We start from the raw sequence: 27,583 nt of genomic DNA on the forward strand, positions 1-27,583 counted from the left end.
TAGGCTTAATATGCATTCGGTTGCAGTCAAGACTCAAAACCAACCCAAGAAGAAAAGAAGGCCTATATTTGGCTGCACAATTAAAAAATTTGGACTCGTATTTTAGTTGTTATCTTCATCAGAGCTCATTTGTTTTTGTAACTTTTAGATTATTTCCGTTTTGTTTAAGGTTTTTATGAGTTCCCCTATATATATGGCTCATTCTTTTCGTTGTAAAAACAACAAATTATTGAGAGATTAAATCAAAGCAAGGTTGCTTTCTTATTGTTTTCCATTGAACTCAATTTCGAACTTATCAAAGATTTCATATTTGTGGCATTCAACAACTACATAGCACGGTTCATAATTTTGGTGATTAATGGATCAAGCTCTGTTATAATTTTGATTCAAAAAATTATTAGGTCATCCTTGATTTTAGCTTTTTGGGATTGTAATTCAATCTTGTGTGGGTTCGGGGCTACTATTGCTACATGGATTTATATTAGTTGGTATTAGAGCTTTGACTTTAAAATCAAGATTGTATCTTTATCTTTCCGCAATTTTTTTTTAGTTCCCATTTTTTCGTCAAGTCTCCATCATTTTTTGAGTCTTTTACATCAATATAAATACCAATAACATTCAAGAATTGTTTTGTGTATTAAGCTTAGTGCACCAACTACAATTTTTTTTTCTGATTTTTCTTGCATTTGTTGATTTTCCCCATAATTAAAGTAAAAAAAAAAAAGGAAAACTCTAGAAAAAAATTCCCGTAAAAAAGAAAATTCAAGCCAAAAAGAGGCTTATTCGATTTCAAGAAACACTTTTTTGAAATTTTTTGAAGCGCAATTTCCTTTAAGTAATTACCCAAATCATCAATTGGTATCATTTTTTTTTTCTTTTTTGGTGGAAAGGCATAAATCATTTTCAAGAACCACTTTCTTGGAATTCTTGATTGTGTTTTTATTCAATTCTTTCATTCCTTCCTTTCTTGAGTCCTTTTTTCTAAAGTCTTTACCCTTCTTCAATTTCTTGTTCTTGCTGAGGGAAAAAATGTTTTGATTGAGATTAATTAGTCCCTTAAAGAACTTGAAAGAAATCATTGAGTGGAAAAACCAAGACCGGTGAAAATATTAGAGGGAAAAAGCTAAATGAGTGAACACAAGTGCAAGTACGTGAGGCAATTAAATTCTAGCTGCAAAAAAGAATCAATATCTAGAAGGGAAAAAAATCGAGCCTTCATGATGAAAGCCATGCAACAACAATTTGAGCGGATGAATGTGGTATTTGGAGAAAGTAGAGATATAGTGGATCAACATGATACGATGATTGCAAACTCACAAAAGGGGCAACCTAGAGGAGTTCTTAATGTTAGGAGGCAATGTAGGTGTGACCCTGAAGTTGAGTTGGATGATGAGACTAAATTGGGTAATGAGAATGATGATGATCAATTATTGGAGAACGAAGTAGCTAGGATGAGAAATAGAGGAAATATGCATAAAAGAAGGCCAGAAAAAGATTATAGAGACTTTAGTAGGGATGGGGTTGATTGGAATTTGGTTAGCATGAAGATAAAATTCCTTCATTCCAAGTTGTAGCTCTCTTCTTTCGGCAAAAACAATTCAGAGGTGTATTTAGAGTGGAAAAAGAAGTTGGAGTTATTTTTATTTTTTACCAGAACTATTCTAAGGAGAAAAAGGGAAAATTAGCAGTTATAGAGTTTACTGATTATGGAATCACATGGTGGGATTAGGGCCAACATGGTCCGGTTCGGTTAGGTTCTTTTCATTAGAACCGAACCAAACCAAACCCGAAATTTTTGGGTATTTAGTAAGTGGAATCGTCAAGTCCAAATTTAGTTAAGAAATCGTTAGGGTTCGGTTCCATTCGATTCAGTCTGATTAGGTTCGATTCCAATGTTCTGTACTATAATTAATTTTTTAATATTTGCAAAGCTAAATTAATTCAACTAATGGCATATTCAATCTTATCTCTTACAAAATAACGGAGTCCAATGTTATATATCTTTAGCGTCTCTCTTTAGTTAAAATCACAGGAAAATGATGATAGCAAGCTTACAATAATGAAGAAATTAGCTATGGAGCTTCTATTGGATTTTCTCCAGAATGGTATAAACCACACTATGGTAGAATAACATATTTGGGCAAAACTTAGGTCAATTTGATTAAATTGGGCTTGTATAGAAAATTAGAAATAGTAAAATCATATTTTTGGATTTAAGCTAAATTAACTATTTAGCAAATTTATTTAGGAAAAATAAAATAATTTGACTTATTTAAAATAAATAAATTAAAAAATTAAGGAAATTCGGTTCTTGATCTACTATCGAGAACCGAACCGAACCCGTCGGTTATCGATTCAGATATCTGTTTAGGTATTGAACATAAGAAGAACCAGTCGATTCTGTTTAGTTCGGTTCGATCCGATTCGATTTTGGAGTTTTGCCCAGCCTTAGGTGGGATCAATTAGCAACAAATCGGAGGAGAATTAATGAGAGGCCTATAGAAACATGGGGTGAACTAAAGGCCATAATGAGAAAAATGCTTGTACCTAATCATTATTATAAGAATCTTTATCAAATACTACAGGGCCTTAACCAAGTTCAATGAGTATAGAGGATTATCATAAAGAGATGGAGATAGCTATGATTAGGGCAAATGTTGAGGATGATCGGAAAGCCATAATGGCTAAGATTTTGAATGTTTTGAATAGAGAGATAGCCAATAAAGTGGAATTATAACATTATGTAGAGTTGGAGGTCATGTTACATGTGACTATGAAAGTGAAGAAGCAGTTAAAAATAAAAAGATCAGCTAGAAATTCTTCGGGGTCTTCAGGTTTTAGTCCTTCTTAGAAAACAAAGTAGGATAGTAATAGAAATGATGGAACTATTTCAAAGGTTAAAACCAAACCACCAAGGAGAAAAGATGAAGTAGCTAGGAAAAGGGCAATGATCTTGTATGATAATGGAAAAGTGGTGAGTGATAGTGATATACCCGAATTGGAGGATGCTAGAGATGGTGACGGAGTAGAGTACCCAGTGATAGGTGAAACACTTGTTACGAGATGTGCTCTCAATACATGAATCAACGTGGATGATATGAAGCAGCAAAGGGAGAACGATTTTCATACTGGTGCCATGTCAACAAGAAGATATGTAGTATGATTATTGATGGGTGAGTTGTACTAATATAGCGAGTACTATTCTTGTAGAGAAATTAGGTTTGTCTAGGTGGGTTTGTCTAGTTTAAAACATCATTGACCCTATAGGTTGCAATAGTTGAATGAATGTGGAGTTCAAGATTAATAAGCAAGTCTTGATGAGCTTTACTATTGGGAAGTATAGTGATGAGGTGATGTGTGACGTGGTTCTTATGCTTGTTGGGCATATTTAGTTGGGAAGGTCATGATAGTATAAAGAGTATAAAAATAAATACAATTTGCCAAAGATGGAAAATCAGCTACTCATTTTCTATTAACACCAAAGCAAATCTATGAAGATCAATTGAAATTGAGAGGTGAAGAATAGAAGAAAAAGAAAGATGGTCAAAACGAGAGTGAAATTGATACTTCAGAAAAAAAAAAGAGATAAAATAGAGAGATGACTAAAAATAATGAAAAGATTAGACACAGAAGAGAGAAAAGAAAAGTCAAAAGTGAGCATTTATGCAAAAGATACTGAAAACAAGATGGCTTTAGTGGAAACTAACAAACCCCTCCCTAGTTTTGTTAATTCTTTATTGCGGGAATTTGAAGACTTGATCTTTGAGGTGATAAATGAGCTTCAAAGGTAAGTGGAGAAGTTGATAAGCATTGATTGTAAGGTAGTCAACAATATCAGGGTAAAGTTTCTTCATCCCATACCTAGGTTAGATAATATAATTGATGAATTTTATGGAACAAGTAATTTTAAACTTACTAATGCACCTAGTATTTTCATGAAATTAATGAACCATATGTTACATACACTCATAGGGGCATTTTTACTAGTTTATGATATTCTAGTATGCAGCAAGAGTGTAGATGAGCATGTTAAGCATTTAAGATGTGTTGTTGATGTTTAAATACATGCAAAATTTTGGGACGTTTGATACTCATTTTTATGGAAAATTGAATTTTAGAATAGTAGATTGATGGAGAAGTGTGAATGAATAATAAGAAAAAAAATTGATTTACGTGTAACATTATTTTAATGAAAAATGTGTGACTGAAAAGAACAGAGAGAAAAATGTATTTTAATAAAAATGAGAATCAAACGGGGGCAATATGTCAATCTTAAGTTCATTAACTATTTATGAAAATTATATGGGATAAACTAGGAACTAAAGTATTATTTTCTTTTACTTATCACTCACAAACAGTTGGACAAACTAAGGTAGTTAATAGAATATTGACACAACTTTTGTGTACTATAATCAATAAGAACTAGAAAAGTTAGGAGGATTGCTTGTCATTTATAAAGTTTGCATGTAATAGGCCACACATTCTACTACTTTTTATACTCCTTTTGAAATTGTATATGATTTTAATCTACTAACTCCTTTGAATTTAATTCATTTACCTGTTGATAAAACAGGTAGTATAAATGAAAAGAAGAAGGCTAAATTGGTGAGATCAATTCATGAGAAAGTTTGACTTCATATTGAGAAGAAGAATAAATACTATACATCTCAAGCTAATAAAGGGTGGAGGAGTGTTACATTTGAACCCGGTGATTGGTTTTTGGTACATATGAGAAAAAGAGCATTTTTGGGCTCAAGCGAGGTCAAAATTGCAACCGAAAGGAGATGCATCGTTCCAAGTGCTTGAAAAAAATCAATGACGATGCCTATAAATTAGATCTTCAAGGTGAGTATAATATTTCTGTTACTTTCAATGTTTTCGATCTATTTCTATTTGATGCACGTGAAGATTTGAGGATGAATCCTTTTGAAGATGGAGGGATTTATTAGAACCATAAGAGGAAGGCTATCAATGATTCGTTGACTGTGGAAGAATCCATTAATTGTGGAAAAATGATTAATGACGAGATTGCGAGCAAAAAAGATCAGGAAAGCTATGGGATTACTTGTTCAAGCTACATGGGCTGAGAGTTCGAACGTAACGAGCAAAACATCAAAGTTCATGTAGGCATGGAAAAAGAGTCAAGATGGGTGCATTCGATTCAAATAAAGGATGAAGAGGATATTCTGGCAAACCATGCAACCGCATAGGCTTAACATGCATGCAGCCGAATTCAAAATACAAAACCAACTCGAGAAGAAAAGAAGGCCTATCACGCTAGCATACCTAAGTGCACTATGCAGTTGCATAGCTCAAAAATTTGGACACGTTTTCCAATTTTTTAATACTGTCGGAATTCTTTTGTTTTGAAAACTTTTAGAATATTTATTATTTGTTTAGTATTTTTCTGAGTTCCCTATATTTAGGGATTATTCTTTTCATTGTAAATTTAACACACTATTGAGAGATTACTTCATGGCAAGTTTGTTTTCATCTTGTTCTTTATTTCAATTTCGAACTTATCAAAGATTTCATCTTTGTATCGTTCAACAATTTCATAGCAATGTTCATAATTTTTATGATTAAGAGGTCAAGTTACTTTATAATTTTGGTTCCTTAATTCTTCAAATTGTTAGGTCAAGCTTCAAACAAGATTTTAGCTTTCTTATGGTTGTGATTCAATCTTATGTGGGTTTTGGAACTACTATTGCTACATAAGTTCATATCAGGTCACATATCAATATTCTGAAAAGTTAAATTTACTACATTAGTGCCAGTAAAAAAATCCTCTTTTAAGCAATATTAGAAATGTAAGTTGTGTTTAATTCGACATTGAAGTTATGTGGTACAAGTAATGGACACAATAGTAAACCAAGCAAAAATGATCTATCTACTACTTTTGTAGATGATTGCCCACCATGATGATTGATCGATTGCTGGATGGTCTACCAATTACCACGATGATCAATCGACCAATAGAAGCTCAACCACTAGGAAGCTCGATATTGTTCAGACGTGTTTTTCGTTGATTGGTAACCACTATATATTTACCTTTGATCCTTTTAATCGCCTAGTGAGTCGAGTAACCACTAGATACATGGATGGAATCCCTCACTTGTGTACATGGAAGTAAACACGTATAAATACCCAAAGACATACCTGGTATGGAAGACTTCTTTACAATATCTTTTTTGGCATTTTCTTTTCGCCTAATAAATGTCATTTATTCTCCATCTAAATCTAATTATTAATTTTCACTCCAGAGGTACAACATAAAAGATAGTCCCAATTTCTTCTTGTGGGTATTTTGTTGCTCACCAGAGTAGCAGAATTCACCTTGTTTTGTTAAAAAAATTGGAAAAGTAGTTTCATTGTTATTTTATTGGCATCGTCCGTAAGAATTTTTTGGACATAAAAGTTATGTCGAAAAAGTAAACTAGGAGTGATATGCTCTAAGTTGAAAACATGGGCAAAGTTAAAATCAACTGCCTAGGTTCAAAAGCCATTGCCATAACCTCAATATGTAACACAAAGTAAATTTTGTATTCTTTGGATTCAGTTGCAGCCATGATGGCTCTTTTACAAAACCAAGCTTAAAGTGTGATTGGCCTTGTCTTGAATCCACCAAAAGTTCTACCATAAGATATACACAAACAATCATCCCAAGTGATAAAAAAGGGTTGCCCCATGATTATTCAGCCAATGGTTGGAAACCAAAGAGATTACGAAGTCACTAGTTTTGCTTCCTATAATAGACTTAGAATGCAAGATGGATGAAATGATGGCATAGAAGATAGACGATGCATTATAAAAAAGGAAGGATAGACGAATGCAAATGGTTTTAGAAGAAAATTCCTTTGTGCTGGGAATCATAGGAGTCCCTCTACCAAAAAACTTCAAAAAATCGATGATAGAGGCATATAATGGAGTCACAGATCCACTTGATCATCTTTGGACAGTTTATTTGATGAGACTATATGCAGATCATTTTCACCGATGCCATGGAGAGAGAGGAGAAAGATAAGGACAACATTCAGGTTAATGAAGGTTGTTCAGTTGAAAGATGAGGCTTTTCGTGATTATTTAGCCAGAGTTAGTTGAGTTGTGCTTGGTATAAAAGACTTTCAAATGTCTACTATGGTTATTACATTAATAAAATGAGGTGCAAAATTAGGTATTTAAGATGTCAATCTAAAGAAACTCCTTGGAGTTGATACATGACTTGTTGAAGAAGAGAGATAAATACATAGATGTAGAGAAAGTGAAGAAGGTCACACAAAAATTTCAAGAAGGACGAGTGTCCAAAACTCACATGATGAGAGAAAAGCCTTTGTAGAAACAAGTTGAAAAATAGGCACATGAATAGGGGTATCCACAAGATTGATCAACCAGGTTAAGGCAAGAAAAAGTCAAGACCTTTAGAACACTTTACATGTCAAGGTAATGATGGAAATCCAAAATATGAAGAAGCTCAATTGGTCAAAGCCAATGGCCGCGTTTATTAGCAAGAGGGTTTAAAGCAAGTATTGTCATTTTTATGGAGATCACTGGATTGACATATAAAAATTTGTATTCATCCAGATAAAATTTGAGCTATTTTAGAAATGAAAGTCCTAACCAGTAAGAAAGAGGTTCAACGGCCAATAGGGCAGGTAGCTGCATTGAATCGTTTCATGAGTCAAGAAACAGACCAATGTTATAATTTCTTCAAAGCGATTGGAGACAAAAGATTTTGAATAGACCAAAGAATGTGAAGTGTCCCTCAAATGTTTGAAGCAATCGCTAAAACAACCACCAATCTCAACTAGGACAAGTCCAGGAGATGTGTTGTATTTATATTTGGCAATTTTAGCACTTACAGTCGGTGCGGTGTCAGTAAAGAAGATAGATAGTCTACTATGTTAGTCAAGTATTGAAAGGCGCTGAAACTTGATATAGCCTTGCAAAGCAATTAGCGGTTGCATTAATTATGGCAATCAGAATGTTAAGGCCATATTTTCAATCTCATACAGTGTAAATCATGATTGATCAACTCGTTAAACAAAGTTTACATCGATCCAAATTTCCAAATGAATATTAAAAGGTACAATCGAATTGAGTGAGTTAGATATTGCATCCAATCCAAGGACAGCTATAAAAGCACAAGCTCTAGTTGATTTTATTGCCAAACTTACAACCCCATCTAATTAGCCCATAGGATAGGAGGTAGATTGGAAGATTTGTGTAGATGGGTCATCACATAGCGAATGATCCGGAGCGTGTATTATTATGATAGGAACAAAATCTGAAGAGTTGAAGTATATATTGTATTTTGAATTTTTGACCACAAACAATGAAGTCAAATATCAAGTAGTGACCACGGGCCTAATTTTAGCATCCTAGCTGGGTGTCAACAGCTGAAATTTATGGTGACTCTCAATTGATAGTTATGTAGGTAAGTGGGGTTTTTAAAAATGAAAGACTGTAAATTAGAGGTCTAGTTGATAAAAGTTAAAGACTTATAGAGAGGGTTTGTAAGTTTCAAGATAGCCAAGGTCTCTTGTAATGACAAAGGACGAGCGTATGCATTTTCTAAGTTGCATTGGCGGACCCTAAAAATTTTCCAAGCACAAAAAATGTACAAGTCCTATGACGGCCGAGTGTTTTGAATGGGATCAACATTGTAAACATCGAGCATGAAAAAAGTTAGATGGACTCGTTTACAAACTATCTTGTAAAAGATAAAATGTCGGAAGATAATTGAAGTAAAGAGGCTGAGAGTTCGAGTAGCCTTTTTCACTATTATTGATAGACAACTTTACAATTGAGGTTTTGTTATGCCATATTTGAAATTTTTGTGTCCGATCGAAACATAGAAAGTGCTATTCAAAATACGTGTAGGAGTTTGTGGTAATCATCAAAGAGCAATGATGTGTGTAATTTACTCATTGATTCAGCACCTTCAAAGCTTAGTTTTTGGTTTGTTCTTGAGCACTTTTGAGTGTTTTGATGTGTTTGTTTGTACTGTTTTGTAGTCTATGTAACTTGATGATAATAACGTGTTTTGGATCTTGGAATGAAGCTAAATTGCTGATCATAAAAGTGGGCAAGAAGTGGAGATAGAAGAAGAGAAGAAGAAAGTGGAAAAAGACAAGAAAATGAGGCTAAAAGTAAAAAATTGTATAGTAGGCACCACAGCACCTCATTTGGATGCCCAGGCACCCAAGAAATCACGATAAACTAGCAGAGAGCTAGGCATCGCTAGCAAGAATAATAATTTTGATTTTTTTATTCGTTTATTGGCCCAGTCGAATCCTAACTCCTCCAAGACTTAAAAACACTATAAATATAACCCTAAAAACTAGTTTTTTTTTTTTTTTTGGAATTCGACGATGCAAGAGGCATGGAACAAGAGATTGAATTAGAGAAAGAAATATAACATCTAGGAGGAGAATTCAAGCACCAAATTAGTTTTTCTCATTCTTTTCTTCTCCATGTTCTTAATATTGGATTAGATTATGTCTCCTCTTATTCATGAAACAAATTCTAGAACTAGAGTTTGATGTAACCTAATTTGAAACATGTTCGGATTTTACTAGAGTTATTTCTTTTAATTTCTCATGAGTTTATTTTTGTTGATTCTTGTGCATTACTTTCAATTGCTTGATCAATAGTTGAATGATTTGATACTTTAAATTTTAGCACTTAAGAAAAGAAAATTTAGGCGCGATCTAAGAACAAAACAGCCTTGATTTTATAGATTTCGAGAGAAAGTATAAATTCTTTGAAGTATGTTCCACTTAGGAACCACAAACTTGATAATTTCTAAATATTAATTCGGAATAGATTTATTAGAATTAAAATGTAAAGATAGGTACTATTCGGCACTCAAGAGAGTGAAAGCATTACTTTAGGATTCTTACATATAAATATAGGAAAAATTGATAGAAGTAATTATATAATTTGAGAAATATTGTTGATAGTACAGTGAAATCATTCTCTAGGCCTTTTCGCTTAGATAAATCTCTTGTATAACTTGCATAATTTAGTTAAATTTGCCACGACATCCATCTTTAGATTAGTATAAAAACTGATTGTAAAATTTAATTTTCTAAATCAAATAGAAGATGAAATAATAATAGTACTTAATAAGAAATAAATTTCAATCCTTGTGGGTTCGACATCCTTACTTGATCTTATATTATAAAACTTAACACCGTACACTTGCTGTATATTTTACGGTATAGAAAATGCTTAACAAGTTTTTGACACCATTGTCGAGATTGGTATATTTGATTTTATTACCAATTAGCTTTTATTTTAATTTAGATATTTTATTTTTTGTTTTATCCCCTAATAGTTCTTGATTTTTATTTTCAGCTGTTTATGCAAAGAACAAGAAATCTTGAACTACTACCTGTTGATCCTGAATTAGAAAGTACTTCAATTTTCTAAGTGAAGCAATGACAGTACGGGAAGTAAGGGCAGCTAATAGAAATAATAAACAAGGGGCTATTTGGAACTATGTAGGACCAATTGTCAATAACAACTATTCCGGTATTGCACGCCCAAGTATTTGGAACTATGTAGGATCAATTGTCAATAACAACTATTCTGGTATTGCACGAACCGTTCTATAAAGCATGGAAGAGATTTAAAGATTTGCTTAGAAAATTCCATTAACATGATTATCAAAGTTGGATGGCCAAATTCAAACCATAATGGATGCAACTATAGGAAATACGTTAATGGCTAAAATAACATATGTTGTATATTCACTGTTGGATGACATAGCTACAAAATAGCTATCAGTGGTCGAGTGAGATATCAAGCGTAAAGAGAATAGCAGGTCTTCATGAAGTGGATCCCATCACTTCACTAGCAGCACATGTTGCATAACTTACTAATCAAATAGTTACACTTACTATTTAGAGTAATCAACATAAGACAGACTTAGTTATGGCTACTTCTTCATCACTACAGGAGACAAAAATAGAAAATTAGTAGACTTAGTATGTTAATAGCACGAACTATAATCAGAGAAGAAACTACTCTTCTAATCATTATCATCCGAGACTGAGAAGTGCAACAATAGAAACACACTTCAACCTCATCTTGGGTTTAACACTCAATAATCTAAAGGCAAACTATCCTTAGAAGACATTCTAGGGACTTCTATTTCAGAGACAAGATCGCAATTCAAGAAAAATGAGTCACGTTTGGATAATATTCATGAGACTAACATGGGAGCTATAATAAAGAATCTTGAGGTTCAAATTGGTCACAAATCAATGAAGTCTCAACAAGAGTAAAAGTTTCCAAGTGATACAAAGGTGAAATTGAAGGAGCATTGCAAAGCTATTACCTTGAGGAGTGGTAAGGAAGTTGAAGAGAATATGCCTATAGAGTCACCAACTTCTACACCTTATTAGGAGAAAGAGCAAATAGTTGCAGAACAAGAAAATCCGGCCGATGCAGAACAAGAAAATCCGGCCGACGAAACAAAGAAGGCTTACAAGTCTAATTCTATATCATTCCCTAATAATCCACCAATTATCAAGCTAACACTTCCTTTACTACAGAGATTCCAGAATAAGATGTTTGATGCACAATTTTCAAGTTCTTGCATATTTTGAAGAAAATTCACATATATATCCCATTTGCAGATGCCTTGGAATAGATGCCAAACTATACCAAATTCACGAAAAAGGTAATATCAAAGAAAAAGAAGTTCGAAGAATATGAGACATTGAAGTAGATAAAGGAATACAGTGTTATTCTTCAAAGGAAGCTCCCTTGAAAAATGAAAGATTTGGGTAGCTTCATTATTTTTTGCACTATTGGAGGCTCTTCTTTTGATAAAGTCCTTTGTAATCTTAGAGTTAGCATCAATTTGATGCCCTTATAGGTTTTAAAGAAGTTAGGCCTTGGCAAGTAAAACCAACAACGATTACTCTGGAGTTAGCTAATAAATCCCTAATATACCTATGAGGGATTATTGAATAATTTTTGCTAAATGGTTTATAAATTCATCTTCTCGGTCAATTTCATGATTTCGGATATGGAAGAAGATCAGGAGATTCCACTAATTCTGAATAGACCATTCTTAGCAACCGCCATGATTATGTACAAAGAAGTCACTTAACTCTAATGTAAATGAAGAAGTGATGTTCAATATTTACTGGGCGATGAAATTTCCAGAGGACACAAATACTTGACATAGAATTGACTCCATTAATTTTGTAGTTAAGGAGGATAAAGTACTCATTGAAGAGTTCTTGGAGCATTGTATGATGATTAATGTAACAAGGGATGGCATTGATACTGCTGGAGGGTACATATAAAGAAAAGACTTAGTTGATTGTATATTGGATTTTGAATCATCAACAGTTGAAGATAATCAATTTAGGTTCAAATGAGATCAAGGAAAATGGAAGTAGAAAATATGAATTGAAACAACTTCTAGACCACCTTCAATATACATTCATGGAGAAGAATTCTACTTCTTTGGAGATTATTTCTTTATCACTTAGTAAAGATGAAGAAGATAAACTGCTAAAGGTATTGAGAGAACACAAAGCCACTTCGGATTGATATGTAGCTGATATTAAGGGGAATAAGTCCTATAGTTTATATGTATAAAATTCTGATGGAAGAATCTTACAAACTATCTATTAAGCACCGAAAGATATTAAATCTAGCTATGAAAGATGTGTTAAAAGCAGGGGTTCTAAAATTATTGAAGTTCGGGATCATACTAGTAATTTCAAACAGTACATAGGTTAGTCCAGTGAGGGGGCTACGGGCAGACGAGTTGCCTAATGTTTTATGGGCGTATCACACGATGCCATGGTAGCCAATGGAAGAAATACCTTTCAAGCTATCTTTCAGAATTAAGATTGTAGTTCTAGTTGAAATCCTAAATAAAATTTGCAAGATGAGTGTTAAATACCAGACATCGTGGCTACTAGCACAGAATTTGACTACTTAAGGGACGAGAGCAAGGGTAGCTATTCAAACAGAAGATCTTGTACTCAGTAGTAGCTGGAGACATTCTATCTAAGTTAGAGCCAAATTGGGAGGACTATAAAAAGTAGTTCATAGCATTAGAAAGAGAGCTTAGTCTCAAAGATTTGAAAGAAAATCATCAGGCATACTATGGAATGAGAAGCATATCAAGAAGTACTATCATTAGTAAGGTATTGAGTAGGAGTTTACGTTTAAGTCTAACTTATTATGAATGTAACTAGGATGTCTTTCTATTTTTCTTGCAAATGTAGCTGCTATCCTATTGTAATTATTAGCACCATTCAATGGAATGTTAAGATGGCGACAAATGATAATGGCACTAAGGAAGGGCCAGCCTAGCCAGGACTCCTAATAAGCCTATTGAGTCCCTAAATCTAGGCAAGTTTTATATAAATGCATGGACTTGATTTACAATCAATTTGATCATGGGCTCCAAACTTATCCCAGTAATCAATAGCTCAAGGGGCTAGGCAGTGAATAAGAAAATTAAAAAAAAATTACTTAAAAGCTCAAAATTGCTCTATAGTCGTAGTGATGATTCTTCAAAACTAAAAAATTGGTTAAGGCTCAAAATAATTAGATAGACATCGAACACATCAAAATAGCCCCCAAAAAATTGGTTAACAGCTCAAAATTGTGGTTTACTTCGTAGCAGCAAATGCTAGTTACAATATGGGTTCCAACAAAGCCAATTTAGTCATAAGTAAGGCCAAAGTTAATGAGGGTACTACCATGAAGAAATTCAAGCCTCGAGCTCAAGGGAGTAGCTCTACAGTCCTATTGGTGAGCTTTCAAATTACAAAAAATTTAGTTAAGACTCAAAATCACTAGACTTGGCACTTAACACATCAAAATAGTCCCAGTGGCAAAACAGTGAGGAAGAAAAAAAATTTCTATAAGCTCAAAATTAATATACGGTCCTAGTGGTAAGTTTTTAAAAACCAAAAAATTGATTAAGATTCACAATCACTAGACCATGAACTCAATACATCAAAATTGCCCAAAGGGCTAAGTGGTAAGCAACAAAATAAAAAAAATCGATTATAAGTTCAAAGTCGCTCTACGGTCCAAGGGATGAGTTTTCAAAATCAAAAAATTGGTTAAGGTTCAAAATCACTAGACCACACCCTTAATATATCAAAATCGCCCAAGGAGCTAGTCGATGAGCACGAAAACCAAAAAAATAGTTAAAAGTTCAAAAATCCAATTGACACAACAGAACAAGAATTTGCTAACTAAATTCGAAATTGAGCAAACTATTGAGTAGCAAGCAATGACGACATCAAACAAAGCCAACGCTTTCGATTGCTATGCTGTCGCTATGTAATCGACGACTATGTAGTCAAACAAAAAAATGAGGCAAGAAGAAACCTCCTAACTTGTTAATATCATTTTTGTTAACAATTTTTATATGCTAATAGGACGATTTCCCTAGTTATAAACAATAATGCTAATGTGGAAAGAAACATAATGAATATTGAAATAATTTCATTCAACAACATGATTATGAGTCATTTTTTTCAAAAAGAAGCATAATAACGATTAAGCGAAGTAAAATACAAGATCCAGTCCACATCCTGGACCAAGAAAAACAACAAGTTCATCAAATGATAAAAAGTGACAACAATAAAACATATGAGAAAATAAATAATCTATAAGAGAAACCAAATCACTCTGTGTGCAATTTTCCTTTACCCTCTCTCCAAGATGCAGACCCATCTAAATACCTTGGCTACCTTGTTCGCCACTTCTTCTTCTTTACATCGACCTAAAATTCTATCATAGTTTGAAGGGTCAATAGACAAAATGCTCAGTAGCCACCCACTCCTTGGTCATGCAATGGCCACCATTCTTTTCACCCCATACGCGTCGTGTTTCTAGCAAATTCTGAAAAAGTGTTGTACTACTCTACAACGTCATTCTATGCATGGGCTAGAGAGGAGTGTAAACTATCGTTTTCCTATTCCTACTCGACCACTAGAGACTCTAACTCCTTGACGTGAGCTTTTTGAGCATCAAAAGACTTTTTCAATGCTGAAATTTTCTTCTTAAAGTGGCTCGCCTTATCATCCTCAAAGTCTTTATTTTTGCAAAAAGGCGATTAGCTTCGATGAATGAATCATGTATTCTCAAAACATCTAAGGCAAAAAGCAAGGTAAAATCATATCATTAGAAAAACTCACAGATAGAAAAAAACCAAAAACATAAAAGTAAAGTGAAAATTATACCCTCTTGTTGTAGATGACCAAGACCTTATGTACATCGTCAACGTTATGCGTGGATGAGCTTCTAGCATGACAAGGAATGGTACAAGTCTTGATCAAATCAACATCATGCCCACTCGATCACAGGAAATCGAAAGTCTAGAAGGGAATGACCTTCGCATTCGAGCTCAATCTCATGGCAACTTGAATCATCTCCTCCAACCTCATAAGGTAGGATAGCTTTTGAAAGCTCATCCAACAACTACAAATGTTTCTTGCCATGCTCTTTCCGTTTCCTTTGTCCACACGTCTTTTCTCTTTTTTGAGGATGAGGAGAACAACCCCTTATCACTCTTGAGCTCAAGCTCAAGTAGCGAGCTCAACGCTTCTCTCAAGTCAAAAATCCATATCTATATACATGCAACAAAATTTATCAAACACAATATAAAAGGAAAAAAGATACATGCAAGAGTAGAAGTAAAGGCAAAAAATAAAAGCCTACCAATGGATTGATCGATCCCAATAGATGGGACAACTATCATATTTGGTCTTTTAAAAGAGGAATAAGATCTACGAGACTATTAAAAAGATTAATTTGGGGTGTTTCCAATTAGTATTGAATGGAAATTAACATTGACGGGCCAAATGAAAAAGAATCAAGACTTTCATCCACTATTGGAATTCCTATACTTAGGAAAACATAAAGGAATCCTAGTAGTGAAGTAGACAAAAACATTGTATTAAGGTAGGTTATGTAACTCAAAAAACACCTAAAGAGCTTACTGGAGGGTACGATCCCTTCACGGAGACAAATGTTTAACAAATATAGAGCTTTCCTCCATACATTAGGATTTATCAATTTAGGAGTGAGATAAAATTCATTGCAAATCAAGATAAATAAAGGATGTAGAGGTAAGCTAAAACCTCCATCCATACAATCATTGACTCAATTTGATTGAACAATTATAAGAGCTAGGTCCCATTGGAATGTCAAGGACCGCCACCTCACCAGTCGACTCTTGCTCAATTTCAAAATTTTGATTGGGAGCTTTAAAGGAACCAATATGGGTTTCAGGATAACGCGAATCAAAAAATTGGGATCAATGAGATTTACTGAATGCCATCATCTCACAGAGTGGTTGATCGACTATCTCGTTAGGCATGGGCTGGTGGATTGACCATCGCTCCTCTTTGTTGATCGACCAACTCATTGGCCATCAATCAACCCCTCAAAGGATGGTTCGGTCGACTCTCTCCCATTCTCACCCTTATTCTCGCTTCCACCTCCATTATTTGAGCAAAGAGAAATTGATCCATTCGATGTAGAAAAAGAAGATTTTGAAATTTCTTGACTAGAACAAGAAGATAATACTACTTTATACACAGAAATGGATTGAGAATATAAAAATGGAAAGAGAAATTTCACGAAAATGAGAGTAGATGAAGATATTACCTTATAGATGAAGTAAATGGAGTCGCCTAGGGGTTGCAAGGTAAAAAGTAGATGAAAAATGATACTTCCCTCTCCTTTATATAGGTGAAATTTTTGGAGGGAAAAATCCCTCCAATAAATTGCCAGGTGTCAAAGTCGATTGAGCCTATAACTTCTAGCTATTTGCCAAAGTCAATCCCTTAACTTTCCACCAAATATCAATACATGACTAGGGGGAAAATAATAATATTATAAAAATTAGAGCACATAATCGCTTATGTAATATTGAAGAATGTAGATGCTACCTCTTAACGATGTTTATCGATAAGAGGTAGAAGGGCTAGTGATAATGTGGTATAAGTAGTGGACACGATGGCCAACCAAGTGAAGATGATGTATTGACTACCACTGTGGTGGATCAACTGCCATGACATTGATCGACCGCTAGGAAATTCGATCAATCACCTTGTCTCCCAATCGTTCAAATGTGCTTTGCATTGATTGGTAACTGCATAACTAATCCTCTTAACTACCTAGTGAGTAGGGAGTAACCACCAGACACGTAGGTGGAAACTGCTCAGTGGTTACATGAGAGTAAACACCTATAAATACCTAAAGGTGTGCAAGGTATGGAGGACCCTTTTACAATATTTTTTCTGGCTTTCTCTTTTTGCATGCTAAGTGTCATTTGTTCTCCACTTAAACTTAAGGCTAGGCAAAATCCAAATCAAATTGCTCAACCCAATCAACCCAACCCAAACCAATCGATTTAGGTAGGTTTTTTAAGTTCAATTGGATTAGGTTGGATCAAAATATTAAATTTGAGGTTGGGTTGGACTCAGGTTATGATTCAAAACCTAACCCAACCCAATCCAACCCATTGAATTAAAAAAATTAATATCTAAGATGAAAAAAAAAACCGAAAATAAACATATTGTAAAGATATGAGGAGCCCATTTTATTTACATAAATTGATTCACATAAACACTTTGTACAAATAAAATGTTATTTGATAATAAAGTAAAAAGTAAGAACATGATGATAAGATGAATAAATTTCAAAAAATTGTAAAAATAAAAAATAAAAAAATTTAATGCTTTGTAAATTTTAAACTTATTTATATATTATTCTTCAGAAAGAATTCCTTATATAAGTATTAAAAAAATAAAGGTTTTCAATTCAACAAAAATAATAATTGGATCCAACTTTAATTGGGTCGAAGCCCAAACCGACCAACCTAAATTGACCCAAACTTGATCAGTTTGGGTTGGGTTAGGTTTAAATCATTAAATGAGTTTGATCGTTTTGATTTTAGGTCAAACTAGGGATGTCAACGAGTTGACTCGCAAGCCGAAATTTTAGGCTCGGGCTCGGCTCGGGTAAAATATCCGAGCTTATTTTTGAGCCCAAACTGAGCCAAGCAAAAGCTCGAAAAAAAAATTAGGCTCAACCCGAGCTTTCCGCTCGGGCCTTTTCAAGCCGAGCCAGGCCTGCTTGAATTTTGTTTGGTTTTGGATTTTTTTTTAAAAGAGGCAGCTTCAAACTCGTTTTGATTTTAGATCAAACTAGGGATGTCAACGAGTTGACTTGTGAACTGAAATTCTAGGCTCGGGCTTGGCTCAGGTAAAATATCCGAGCTTATTTTCGAGCCCGAACCGAGCCAAGCAAAAGCTCGACAAAAATATTAGGCTCAACCCGAGCTTTCGGCTTGAACCTTTTCTAGCTCGGCTCGAATTTTGTTTGGTTTTGGATTTTTTTTTTTTTAAAGAGGCAGCTTATAAGCTACCATTTAAGGTAGCAGGTTGCTGCAAAATAAGGTAGCAACCTACTGCCTATTTCTGGCAGCAGCATGCTACCTAATTTTTAAAATTTTTTTAAAAATATATGCTCCGTTCTCCCGAGTCGGCAAGCCACACGGGCTGGCTTGGGCTTTGCCCGGCACCTAAAAATGGGGCTTGGCTCAAGTCTCGGCACGGTTCTCCTGAGCCTCAAGTCGAGCGGGCTCGAGCTTTTTTCGAGCCGAGCCACGGGCGGCCCAAGCCTACGAGCCCGATTGCCATCTCTAGGTTAAACCGATCATGTTATGTTGGGTTTGGATTAGGGAAAAAATCGACCCAACCCAACTCATGCCAATCCTTACTTAAACTCAACAACTAATTCTCATGTCAGAGGTGCAATGGGAGAGATAACTCCAACCTCTTCTCACTGGTTCACTGTTCACCGGAGTAGAGAAGCTACATTGTTCCGTCAAGAAAGTCGAAAGGTTGGTTCATTGTTATTTCAGACATAAAGCCAAATCTTATAGTAATGGAGAATCCATTTTTTTCATTTTTCAATCATCTTATTACAGCTTGTTTGGTTCGAATTAAAGACCAATTTTAATCTAAGTAAAAGTCAAACAATCAATATTAATCACATCTTTCATTGGTCTTACAACTTTTCAACCATACATTTCAAAAACTTCTATCATAATCTACTAAAAAATCTAATTTTAATCCAATTTTACACCTTATACTGATGATCTTATGAAAGTTGATAAGTGTCGGTTTTTGGCACATATTCGAACCATTAAATTTAGATATTTGTGAGTTTCATCAGCAATTTATTGCCTAATTTAATTATTTTTATTGTGTATGTGAAAACCTAATTTTGAGCGATAATTAGAAGGAATTTATGCAAGAAATGAGCTAAAGATGAAGGAAAACGAAGAAGACAACCAAAGACGCAACTGAAAACTATATAAAAAAATAAAAATAAAAAGAAAGCAAAAATAGCGCCCGGTTAGTTTGGGCAAAATATGCATTGCCTAGGCACCACTGTTCCGAGGCCTAGGCGCCACTCGGGTATTATTACTTTTTTCTAAACTCCAAGGACCTTTCTTGAAAATTTCCTTTAGGTTAAAATATTAAAACCTTAGCTTCTGGACTTCTTGGAGGAGGGAGAAATTTAGAACAACCAACTGGACTTCTCTTCTTCTTTGAGGCTGTCGGTTGTCTTCTTTTTATTTTATTTTCTTTCCCTTTTTCTTTTTACTTCTTCTTTTAACCTATATTGGTTTGGATATTTTGGGGAAGATTAGAGCTTAGAGATAGTGAAATAGCTTGGAAGAGGAGACCCATTGCTCTCATTATCAATAAGCTTTTCTTTTCTCTAATTTATTTTCCATTAATGGGTTGTAAGAATTTGTTAGTTATTTGTCAATATTTCATGGGTAACTAAATATATTTGTGATTGGGGATTAATTAAAACCGAGTTATGATTTTCAATTAATTTGTACTTTATAGTTCTCTTAATTGATGTGTTTAATCCACTGTGTTAAATATTGATTTTGTTCTTCTTGATTGTTTAGATGTACAACTAAATGATTGAGTTGTTTCGATTAATGCTATTTTGGGATTAGTAGTACGTAATAGCTATTGATTCTAAACCTTTGTGGCAATTACATTTCAAGAGATTATGAAGAATTTTCAATTGAATGTATGTGGATCAACACTTAAGTTAGTAAATCGAGATTGCGAGTTTGCTCTTAATTCAATTCATCTCTTTTGTCGTAATGCATTTGTTAAATTAAATTTAGAGAGTCTGTTTTAAGTTTAATGAATAGGGTCGAGTAAAGAGCTTGTTTTATTCGACTAACATGTAAGAAGAGATTGAGCTAACTGAGCATGTAATTATTCTCGAATTGTTGTTAATCTTGATAACGAAAATATTTGTGGTAATTGACATGAAAATCATTCTCGTGGTGATGAAATATCCCCCAATCACATTTTCTCATATTCAATCGACAACCACTTTGTTTGTTTCAAATTTCAAGTCTTTTCTATTTCGAATTCATCGCTTTCCTTAGTTAAACGAAACAAACTTCCCATTTAATATATTTCGCATTTAATTGTTAATATTATGTTTTTGTGCGCACTTGACATAATTGAATCAATTCTCTACGGGAAATGACCCTTACTTGCCATATTACTACTCAAAACGACACATTTAAATTAAATAAAGAAAATAATTGGTACACCATTTGGAACGTACACTTGATTTTCTCTCCTAATAAAAAAGTAGGATTTCAATCAATGGGTTTAAACGCTTAAAACCAAAATAGTCCTTTTCAACTGAATCACTTGTACTTGAATAATGAATAGAAGACAATCAATCGAAACGAATTCTCATGTGCATTAATTCAATTTTTTAATACAAAGGTTGAATCCCAATCTTAAGGATCCTCCACCACCTCGATCTTGGAGCATCGTGAGAAAGGTTAATTGCGGAAAGTGCCCCAACAGGGCAGGGAATAAGAGCTGTTTGTACACTAATACCCACAAAGAGTCACAATCCATGTTTTAGAAATCAAACCCTCACACTGCAACTGCTAGCAAGGTTGAGTATACTTCACCCTTGTCCTTTACACCACTGGGATATGCTCCGGAGGGCTCAATTTTCTAATATACTTCTATTTAATGTAACTTGTTACCAACAAATAAAAATATTCTTTTTTGAACCATTACTTAATATACAAGTATATTTAGGTCTTGTTTGAGCTCCATTAGGTCCTTTTAATGTATTATTGAATAGTAAATTAATGGGAAATATATGATTAAAAAAGAAGATAAATTTTGATTTACGTGTAATATTATTTCAATGAAGAGTGTGTAGTTGAAAATGAAAATTGTAGAAAAACTAAAAAAAAATAAAAATAAAATGAGAGAAAAGGGGGCTCAATCAGAAGCTTAATATAAGAAAAATTTATATTTTCAATTATATAAATTACATTTTCTTTATCTGTATGCAAATGAAAGCAAGCGAAAGGAGTGTGGTTTAATTTCTGTTGCCACATCATGATTATATTGCTATGAAGTTTCAGCATTTAACATTCATGCAGATTGTCACAAAATGTTTCATAATTCATCTGGGTAGTAAAAATTAAAAATTAAAAATAAAAAAATCAACAGTTAAATGGTTGAAAAACTTATAATCTAAAAAAAAAATGTCCTTGTTTGATGGAGATTGAAAAAAAAAATTTAGTAAATCTTAACAAAAGTTGATTAAATATGTGGTTAAATATTTATTAAAATTAATTATTAACTTTAACTTAAATAAAAATTTTGATTAATTTCGACCAAACAAGGGAACTTGGTCTAAGAATTTCGTATCATTGAATTAGCTATTTGTATATCCTTGTTGACAATAATTGTTGACAACCTTGATCTTGTCAAAATGCGAGCCTTTGAATTTAAAAAAAAAAAATTTATTTTTAAAGTGAATGGATGTAATACTGTAAAATGTGAAATTTCGATAAAAATTGCACGAGTAGTATGATTCCTAAGTAATTCTCAGCACAAAGCCTTGTGAGACGCTGACATCTCTCTCACACCCACGAACACACACTGACATCTCTCTCTATAGAGACTCAATAAAGAACCAACTCACCCATTAATCTTTCTAACACACCTCTCTCTCTCTCTCTCAACCGCTCCCATAACCGCACTTCGACAGTTTCACTCCACCTCCACTCCACAGAGAAATGGAACAGGCTAAACATAAGTCAATGTTCCGGCCGCCGGAGACTCCAAGAGAGCCAATGGAGTTCTTATCCCGTTCTTGGAGTGTCCCGGGGGCGATTTCGTCATTTTTAACGACTGTGTAGGAATGTGCTAAATTTTGACTGGTTGATAGGAAACAAAAAATCGCGCCGGCGAGTTGGAGGCTGCTGTTTCCGGGAACCCTTTTTCCTTTGCTTCTTCTGAAACTTCACAGTTTGTCATGGAACGCATTATGTCTCAGTCTGTAAGTATATACTCGATTTGATAACAAATTGACGACAAAAATATCTTCTTTTTGTCCACAACCAATCTGCTTTTTTTCTCTTTGTGGAATTATTTGACTAATTTTAACTTATTCTCTTCTGTTTTGGAATTTATTGAGATTAGATAATTAGCCTGCTTTTTTTTTTTTTATCCTTAAAAATTAGCTTTCTTGATTCTTGTTTATTTTCCTCAGTTTTGTGTGTTTATACAGTGACGGTAAAAAATGATTATTTTGGTGTTTTATGGGAAAACCAAGAGTTTCTTGGAACTATAAGCTATTTCTGAAACATTTATGTAAGACATATAATCGAGGAAACACGACGACTAATAAGAATACTAAAAGATATCACGCTTATCTTTGTCAACTAACAATCATTCCTTCCATCTTCTCTCAATGTGTTTTTTTTTTTTCTTTTTTTTTCCAAGATTAAATTTTTTTATGTGATTTGAATTTGGAAAACTTTATATGCTGATATGTGATTTTAAATGCACAGCAGGAGGTATCACCTCGCACTTCTGGAAGGCTATCCCACAGCAGTGGACCTCTTAATGGGTGTGGATCTCTCACTGACAGCCCTCCTGTCTCACCCCCTGAAATGGATGATCCCAAGGTCTAATTTGAGTTTTAAAATCTATTCATTATACTGTCAAGTTGTCTTATATTTGCAAAGCCTAATGACCTTCTTTCAGTTGAAAGAAGAATTGAAAATTTTAACCTTTCGGTACATAATCACTGCAGATTTACTGACCCTTTTTGTCTCTACATGTGATAAGAATGAGATTGTTTGGAATTACTAGTTTGTCCTTTCACTTGCCAATCAAGAATGGAGATATATGAATGATTGTTGGTAATAATTGAGTTTAGTGTTCTTTCATCTCTCTAAGAATATGATCCTAAATTATTATGTACCTAGAGGAACCGGTCCAATATACTTATGGGGGGTGGGTTAAAATGGGTCACATTAATTGAATCACTAGGTATGCGGTGCATTCTTGGCCTAAAAATGTGATTTTAGATTTATTTCATTGCTTATTTTGCAATACTTACTGGTCTACTGCGTAATTTTTGTTAGTATAAATGCTGATGCCGGTTTGCTTTTGCAGTACTGTCGGCTGAACCCCATAAATAGCCAGTACCGTAGCTGTGCCGCTAGTGGTACCACTGTGGGTGCAGGTGGGAAGACAGTGGGAAGGTGGTTGAAAGACAGGAAAGAGAAAAAGAAAGAGGAGAATAGAGCACAGAATGCTCAGCTCCATTCTGCCATTTCTGTTGCCGGGGTTGCTGCTGCCATTGCTGCCATAGCTGCTGCCACTGCAGCATCATCTGGGGTTGGGAAGGATGAGCAGATGGCTAAAACTGACATGGCCGTGGCATCTGCCGCGACCTTGGTGGCGGCACAATGTGTTGAAGCAGCCGAGTCAATGGGAGCTGAACGCGAATACTTGGCTTCAGTTATTAGCTCGGCTGTCAATGTTCGGTCAGCAGGCGATATCATGACCTTAACAGCAGCTGCTGCTACTGGTATGCTTTATTGAATTTTTAATGGGGATTTGGGTGAATTGAATTCTATACTTGTTAATTTATAATTTATATGGAAATTTCTGCTTGCTGCTGATAGTTTTGACATGGTACAAATTGTTAATTAATATCTTGATTGATAATATTCGTATGTTTCTTGCCGATTGTTGATTTTCGTAAGTTCTCTAAATGGTATCTATTCTGTAGCTCTGCGTGGTGCAGCCACATTAAGGGCAAGGGCATTGAAGGAAGTGTGGAATATTGCAGCTGTGATCCCTGTTGATAAAGGGATGGGAGCTACTACAAGTGGAGATGGGGGCAGTAATGGAAGCTCAAACAGTAGTTTCAGTGGTGAGCTTGTTCCCGAAGAGAATTTCCTCGGAATTTGCAGTAGAGAATTGCTGGCCAGAGGTTCTGAGCTCCTGAAACTAACTCGCAATGGTAACTCATCCTAATTGAAGTTTTCCGTTTAAATATTAGTTATAATTGGATGAATAATTGACAATTATGTCCTAGAATTATAATTCCATTAGCACACAACTTGGTGATACTCGAAATGTGGTGGAAATGATTCCTAGAGATTTTCTATTATCCTTATTCTTTGTCAAGAAGTTCTTCAACCTCGCCTGAAGATTTATTTCTTAAATTGTTTCACTCTGTGTAACTTCAAATTGCAATGTTCTTTTAAGTTGCTTGAAAGTTCTATGCCTGTAATTGCAGGTGATCTTCACTGGAAAATCGTGTCCGTTTATATCAACAAAACAGGTCAGGTAGGCTTTTCTTCTTCATGATTGAATAATTAACCATCTTTGATGCATTATTGCACTCACTTTGATAATCTGATGAAAATAATATCTAATCAATCAATGGTAGGGACGATAAGGAAATTGCAATCAAAAGGAAAAGTTAAAGTTCAAAATGATGGGAACAATATGACTCTGCTTTTTCACTTTTTCTTGCCATCTACAACTTATTATTCCTTTCTTTTTGGCTTAGGTAATGTTGAAGATGAAGAGCAAACATGTTGCTGGGACTGTCACTAAAAAGAAAAAGAGTAAGTTGATTATGCTTTTGTCTTTCTCAATCTCTCATGATGAGATCAGATCGGAGGTGGTGGGACTTCCATCTGGGGATCTGAGAAAGTGGAAAATGCAATGAATTTAAAGAAAGTTAATAAAGTATTCACCTTTAACTTTTTAGTTTTCCTTTTCTTTTGAATTTTCAGATGTAGTGCTGGAGGTATTGAAGGACATTCCAGCATGGCCAGGCCGCCACTTGCTTGAGGGTGGTGAAGATCGACGATATTTTGCATTGAAGACCGTGGCACGAGGGATTGTCGAATTCGAGTGCAAAAATCAGAGAGAATACGATATTTGGACTCAAGGTGTTTCGAGGCTTCTTGCTATTGCTGCAGAGAAAAACAACAGATATAGAACTTGAAATTCCTCTACAGTTACGGTTAGATTATTAATTGGCAAGTTTGACAAAATATCAGACAACATTTATATTTGAAGCATGGGGTGGAATGGTTTGATCTTGTGTTAATGTAGAAAGGAAAATTGAAGTAAAAGTTTATCCAAATGGGGTCCTCTTTGCTTTGGTGAATGTAATTTTGGGGTTGTGTTTTTTGTGATTTTGAACTTGTTGAAAAGTAAAGTGAAGGAAAAGCAAGAAAACCATGTGAACCCAAGTCTTTTGTCCTTTATTTATATTGTGGGGCAAGAAAAGAAGGATCTTGGACTAGGGTTTGGTCAAAAAGAATGTACGAATCCTATTGGGATGCTCTTTATTCTATATTTTGCTTTTCTTGAAATGCTGTTGGTTGGATATTAATAGATTAAGGTTCTAATTTGGTGTAAAATTGATTTGTCTTCATCTGTAGTTACCACTTTATGTGTAGCACATATCTTTGGATTAGTTTCTTTGTTTGACAATTAAGTTCACTCTCTTTCTTAGCGGTGTCTTTTTTCCCAATTAGTCGATGAGACATGCTATAAATACAATTGTTTTGGCAGCAACTATGGCAGCCTTCTAAGGCACGGGCCCCACGTTTTGTGAGAAAGCTGTAAAAGTTGTACACTTAGCCTTTTTCTTAATCGATTATTGGGTATTAAAACAATTGAATATTATGTTTGATATGTTACATTTTAGACAATATTCGCTCGTGTTGTATTTATGTAACAAACAACAAAAACACTATTAAGCACATGATCACCATAAATTAAGTGAACATATGTAGTACGTAACATCACCACATGCTTAATTTTATTAAGGTTCAGTTTGGTTCAGTTAAAGTCAATAATTATTTTTAATCATACGTTTCATGAGATTCATAACTTTTAACTTTACATCTCATAAATTTATTAAAATCTGATTTTTATGTAAATCAAAAAAAGTCACTTGCGAGATTAACACTTCTTTTATTAAGTAGGTTCAAGCCAAAGCCAAGACAGGTATGGTCAAAGAACACGAGTGCTTCAATTGTTAACCCGCGAACCTAGGTCCACATTAGTGAGGTAGAAGGGAAAATGCAAAGGAAACAAAGGAGGCATAAAGTTCGTGAACCGTTCCCCATAATTCGACTATTAGAAGCACATGGGCACGGTGAATAAAGAGTAATTATTAACTGAATCGATTACACCTGTTATTCTCTAAATATGACCAAATTACCCCAATATTTGAAAGAAAATTTATAAAAAATCACCCTTTGACTTGAAGAAAGATATGCAATTCAAATATCTCCCTTTCAAATAGCTATTTTTCCGCTTGTTTTAGTTGAAACATAGACTAGTAAATTTAGGATGTGAAAATCATAGTTAGGTGAGAGAATTTGTTGATTGTATTTACATTGATCTTTGATTGTGATTGATTTTCATCAATAAAATCATTTTGTTCAATTTGTATCATCAACAAATTTGTGCCGTCTATGGAAAACTTCAAATAAAGGAAACTTCAAATCCAACCATCGAAGTTTAGAAGCTTTAAGGATCTGGAAGAATGGATGGAATGGAAGAAGATCCGAATATACTCAAACTACTAAAAGTCAGAAAAGAAGAATCTAGCAATGATTCAATTGAAAAGTCATATGAATCCTAAGAGAGAGCGAGAGAAAATGCTAGCAAGATTCCAAGCCAAAATTTTCCCCATCAGATGCCATCTTCAAGGGAAAGGAGGGCCCACTCCGAAGGCAATCCATGAAATGCCAAAAAAACTAGAGACGTTGAAGGCCAAAAACGCACATCTATGCACAAAATATGAGAAGTCAAAAATAATTAACAAAGGAAAATCTAAGAAAATTATTGCATGATGTTGAGTTTTCCCCCAAAAGCAATAATGATTTGCAGGTATCACAAGCTTATGGTGCTGCTTCGATAGGAAAGTGGAAAAAATTGTAGAATAGAAAATTCTTAGTAAACGAAGTAGTGAACCAGGAAAGCGCTCACGATTGGAAGCTTAACTGATGGAAGAATTAGAGAATGAGGAATTATAAAAATTTCGATGATGGCCGTCCATACAAACAGCAAAAGGCCAATCTACCACGAAGAATGCGATGTATTAGTTACCAACGAATTCAACTAGCGCTTAGCTTCCTCGTCAACAAACAAATCTCAGAATG

General features: G+C 34.3%; 1 protein-coding gene across 1 annotated transcript; it reads left to right on the forward strand.

Moving 5' to 3' along the window:
• Positions 1-1,220: 1,220 nt before the first annotated feature.
• Positions 1,221-25,828, forward strand: LOC111393060 (VAN3-binding protein-like). Its single transcript, XM_023018460.1, has 8 exons — positions 1,221-1,535; positions 22,318-22,428; positions 22,946-23,059; positions 23,553-23,970; positions 24,175-24,408; positions 24,688-24,737; positions 24,964-25,021; positions 25,193-25,828. Exons 1-8 carry the CDS (start codon positions 1,221-1,223, stop codon positions 25,405-25,407), a joined length of 1,515 nt encoding a protein of 504 aa, XP_022874228.1. The 3' UTR covers positions 25,408-25,828.
• The last annotated feature ends 1,755 nt before the right edge of the window (positions 25,829-27,583 follow it).

The sequence above is a fragment of the Olea europaea genome, chromosome 4, assembly GCF_002742605.1.
Source record: "Olea europaea var. sylvestris chromosome 4, O_europaea_v1, whole genome shotgun sequence".
In the NCBI taxonomy this organism is placed as follows: Eukaryota; Viridiplantae; Streptophyta; class Magnoliopsida; order Lamiales; family Oleaceae; genus Olea; species Olea europaea.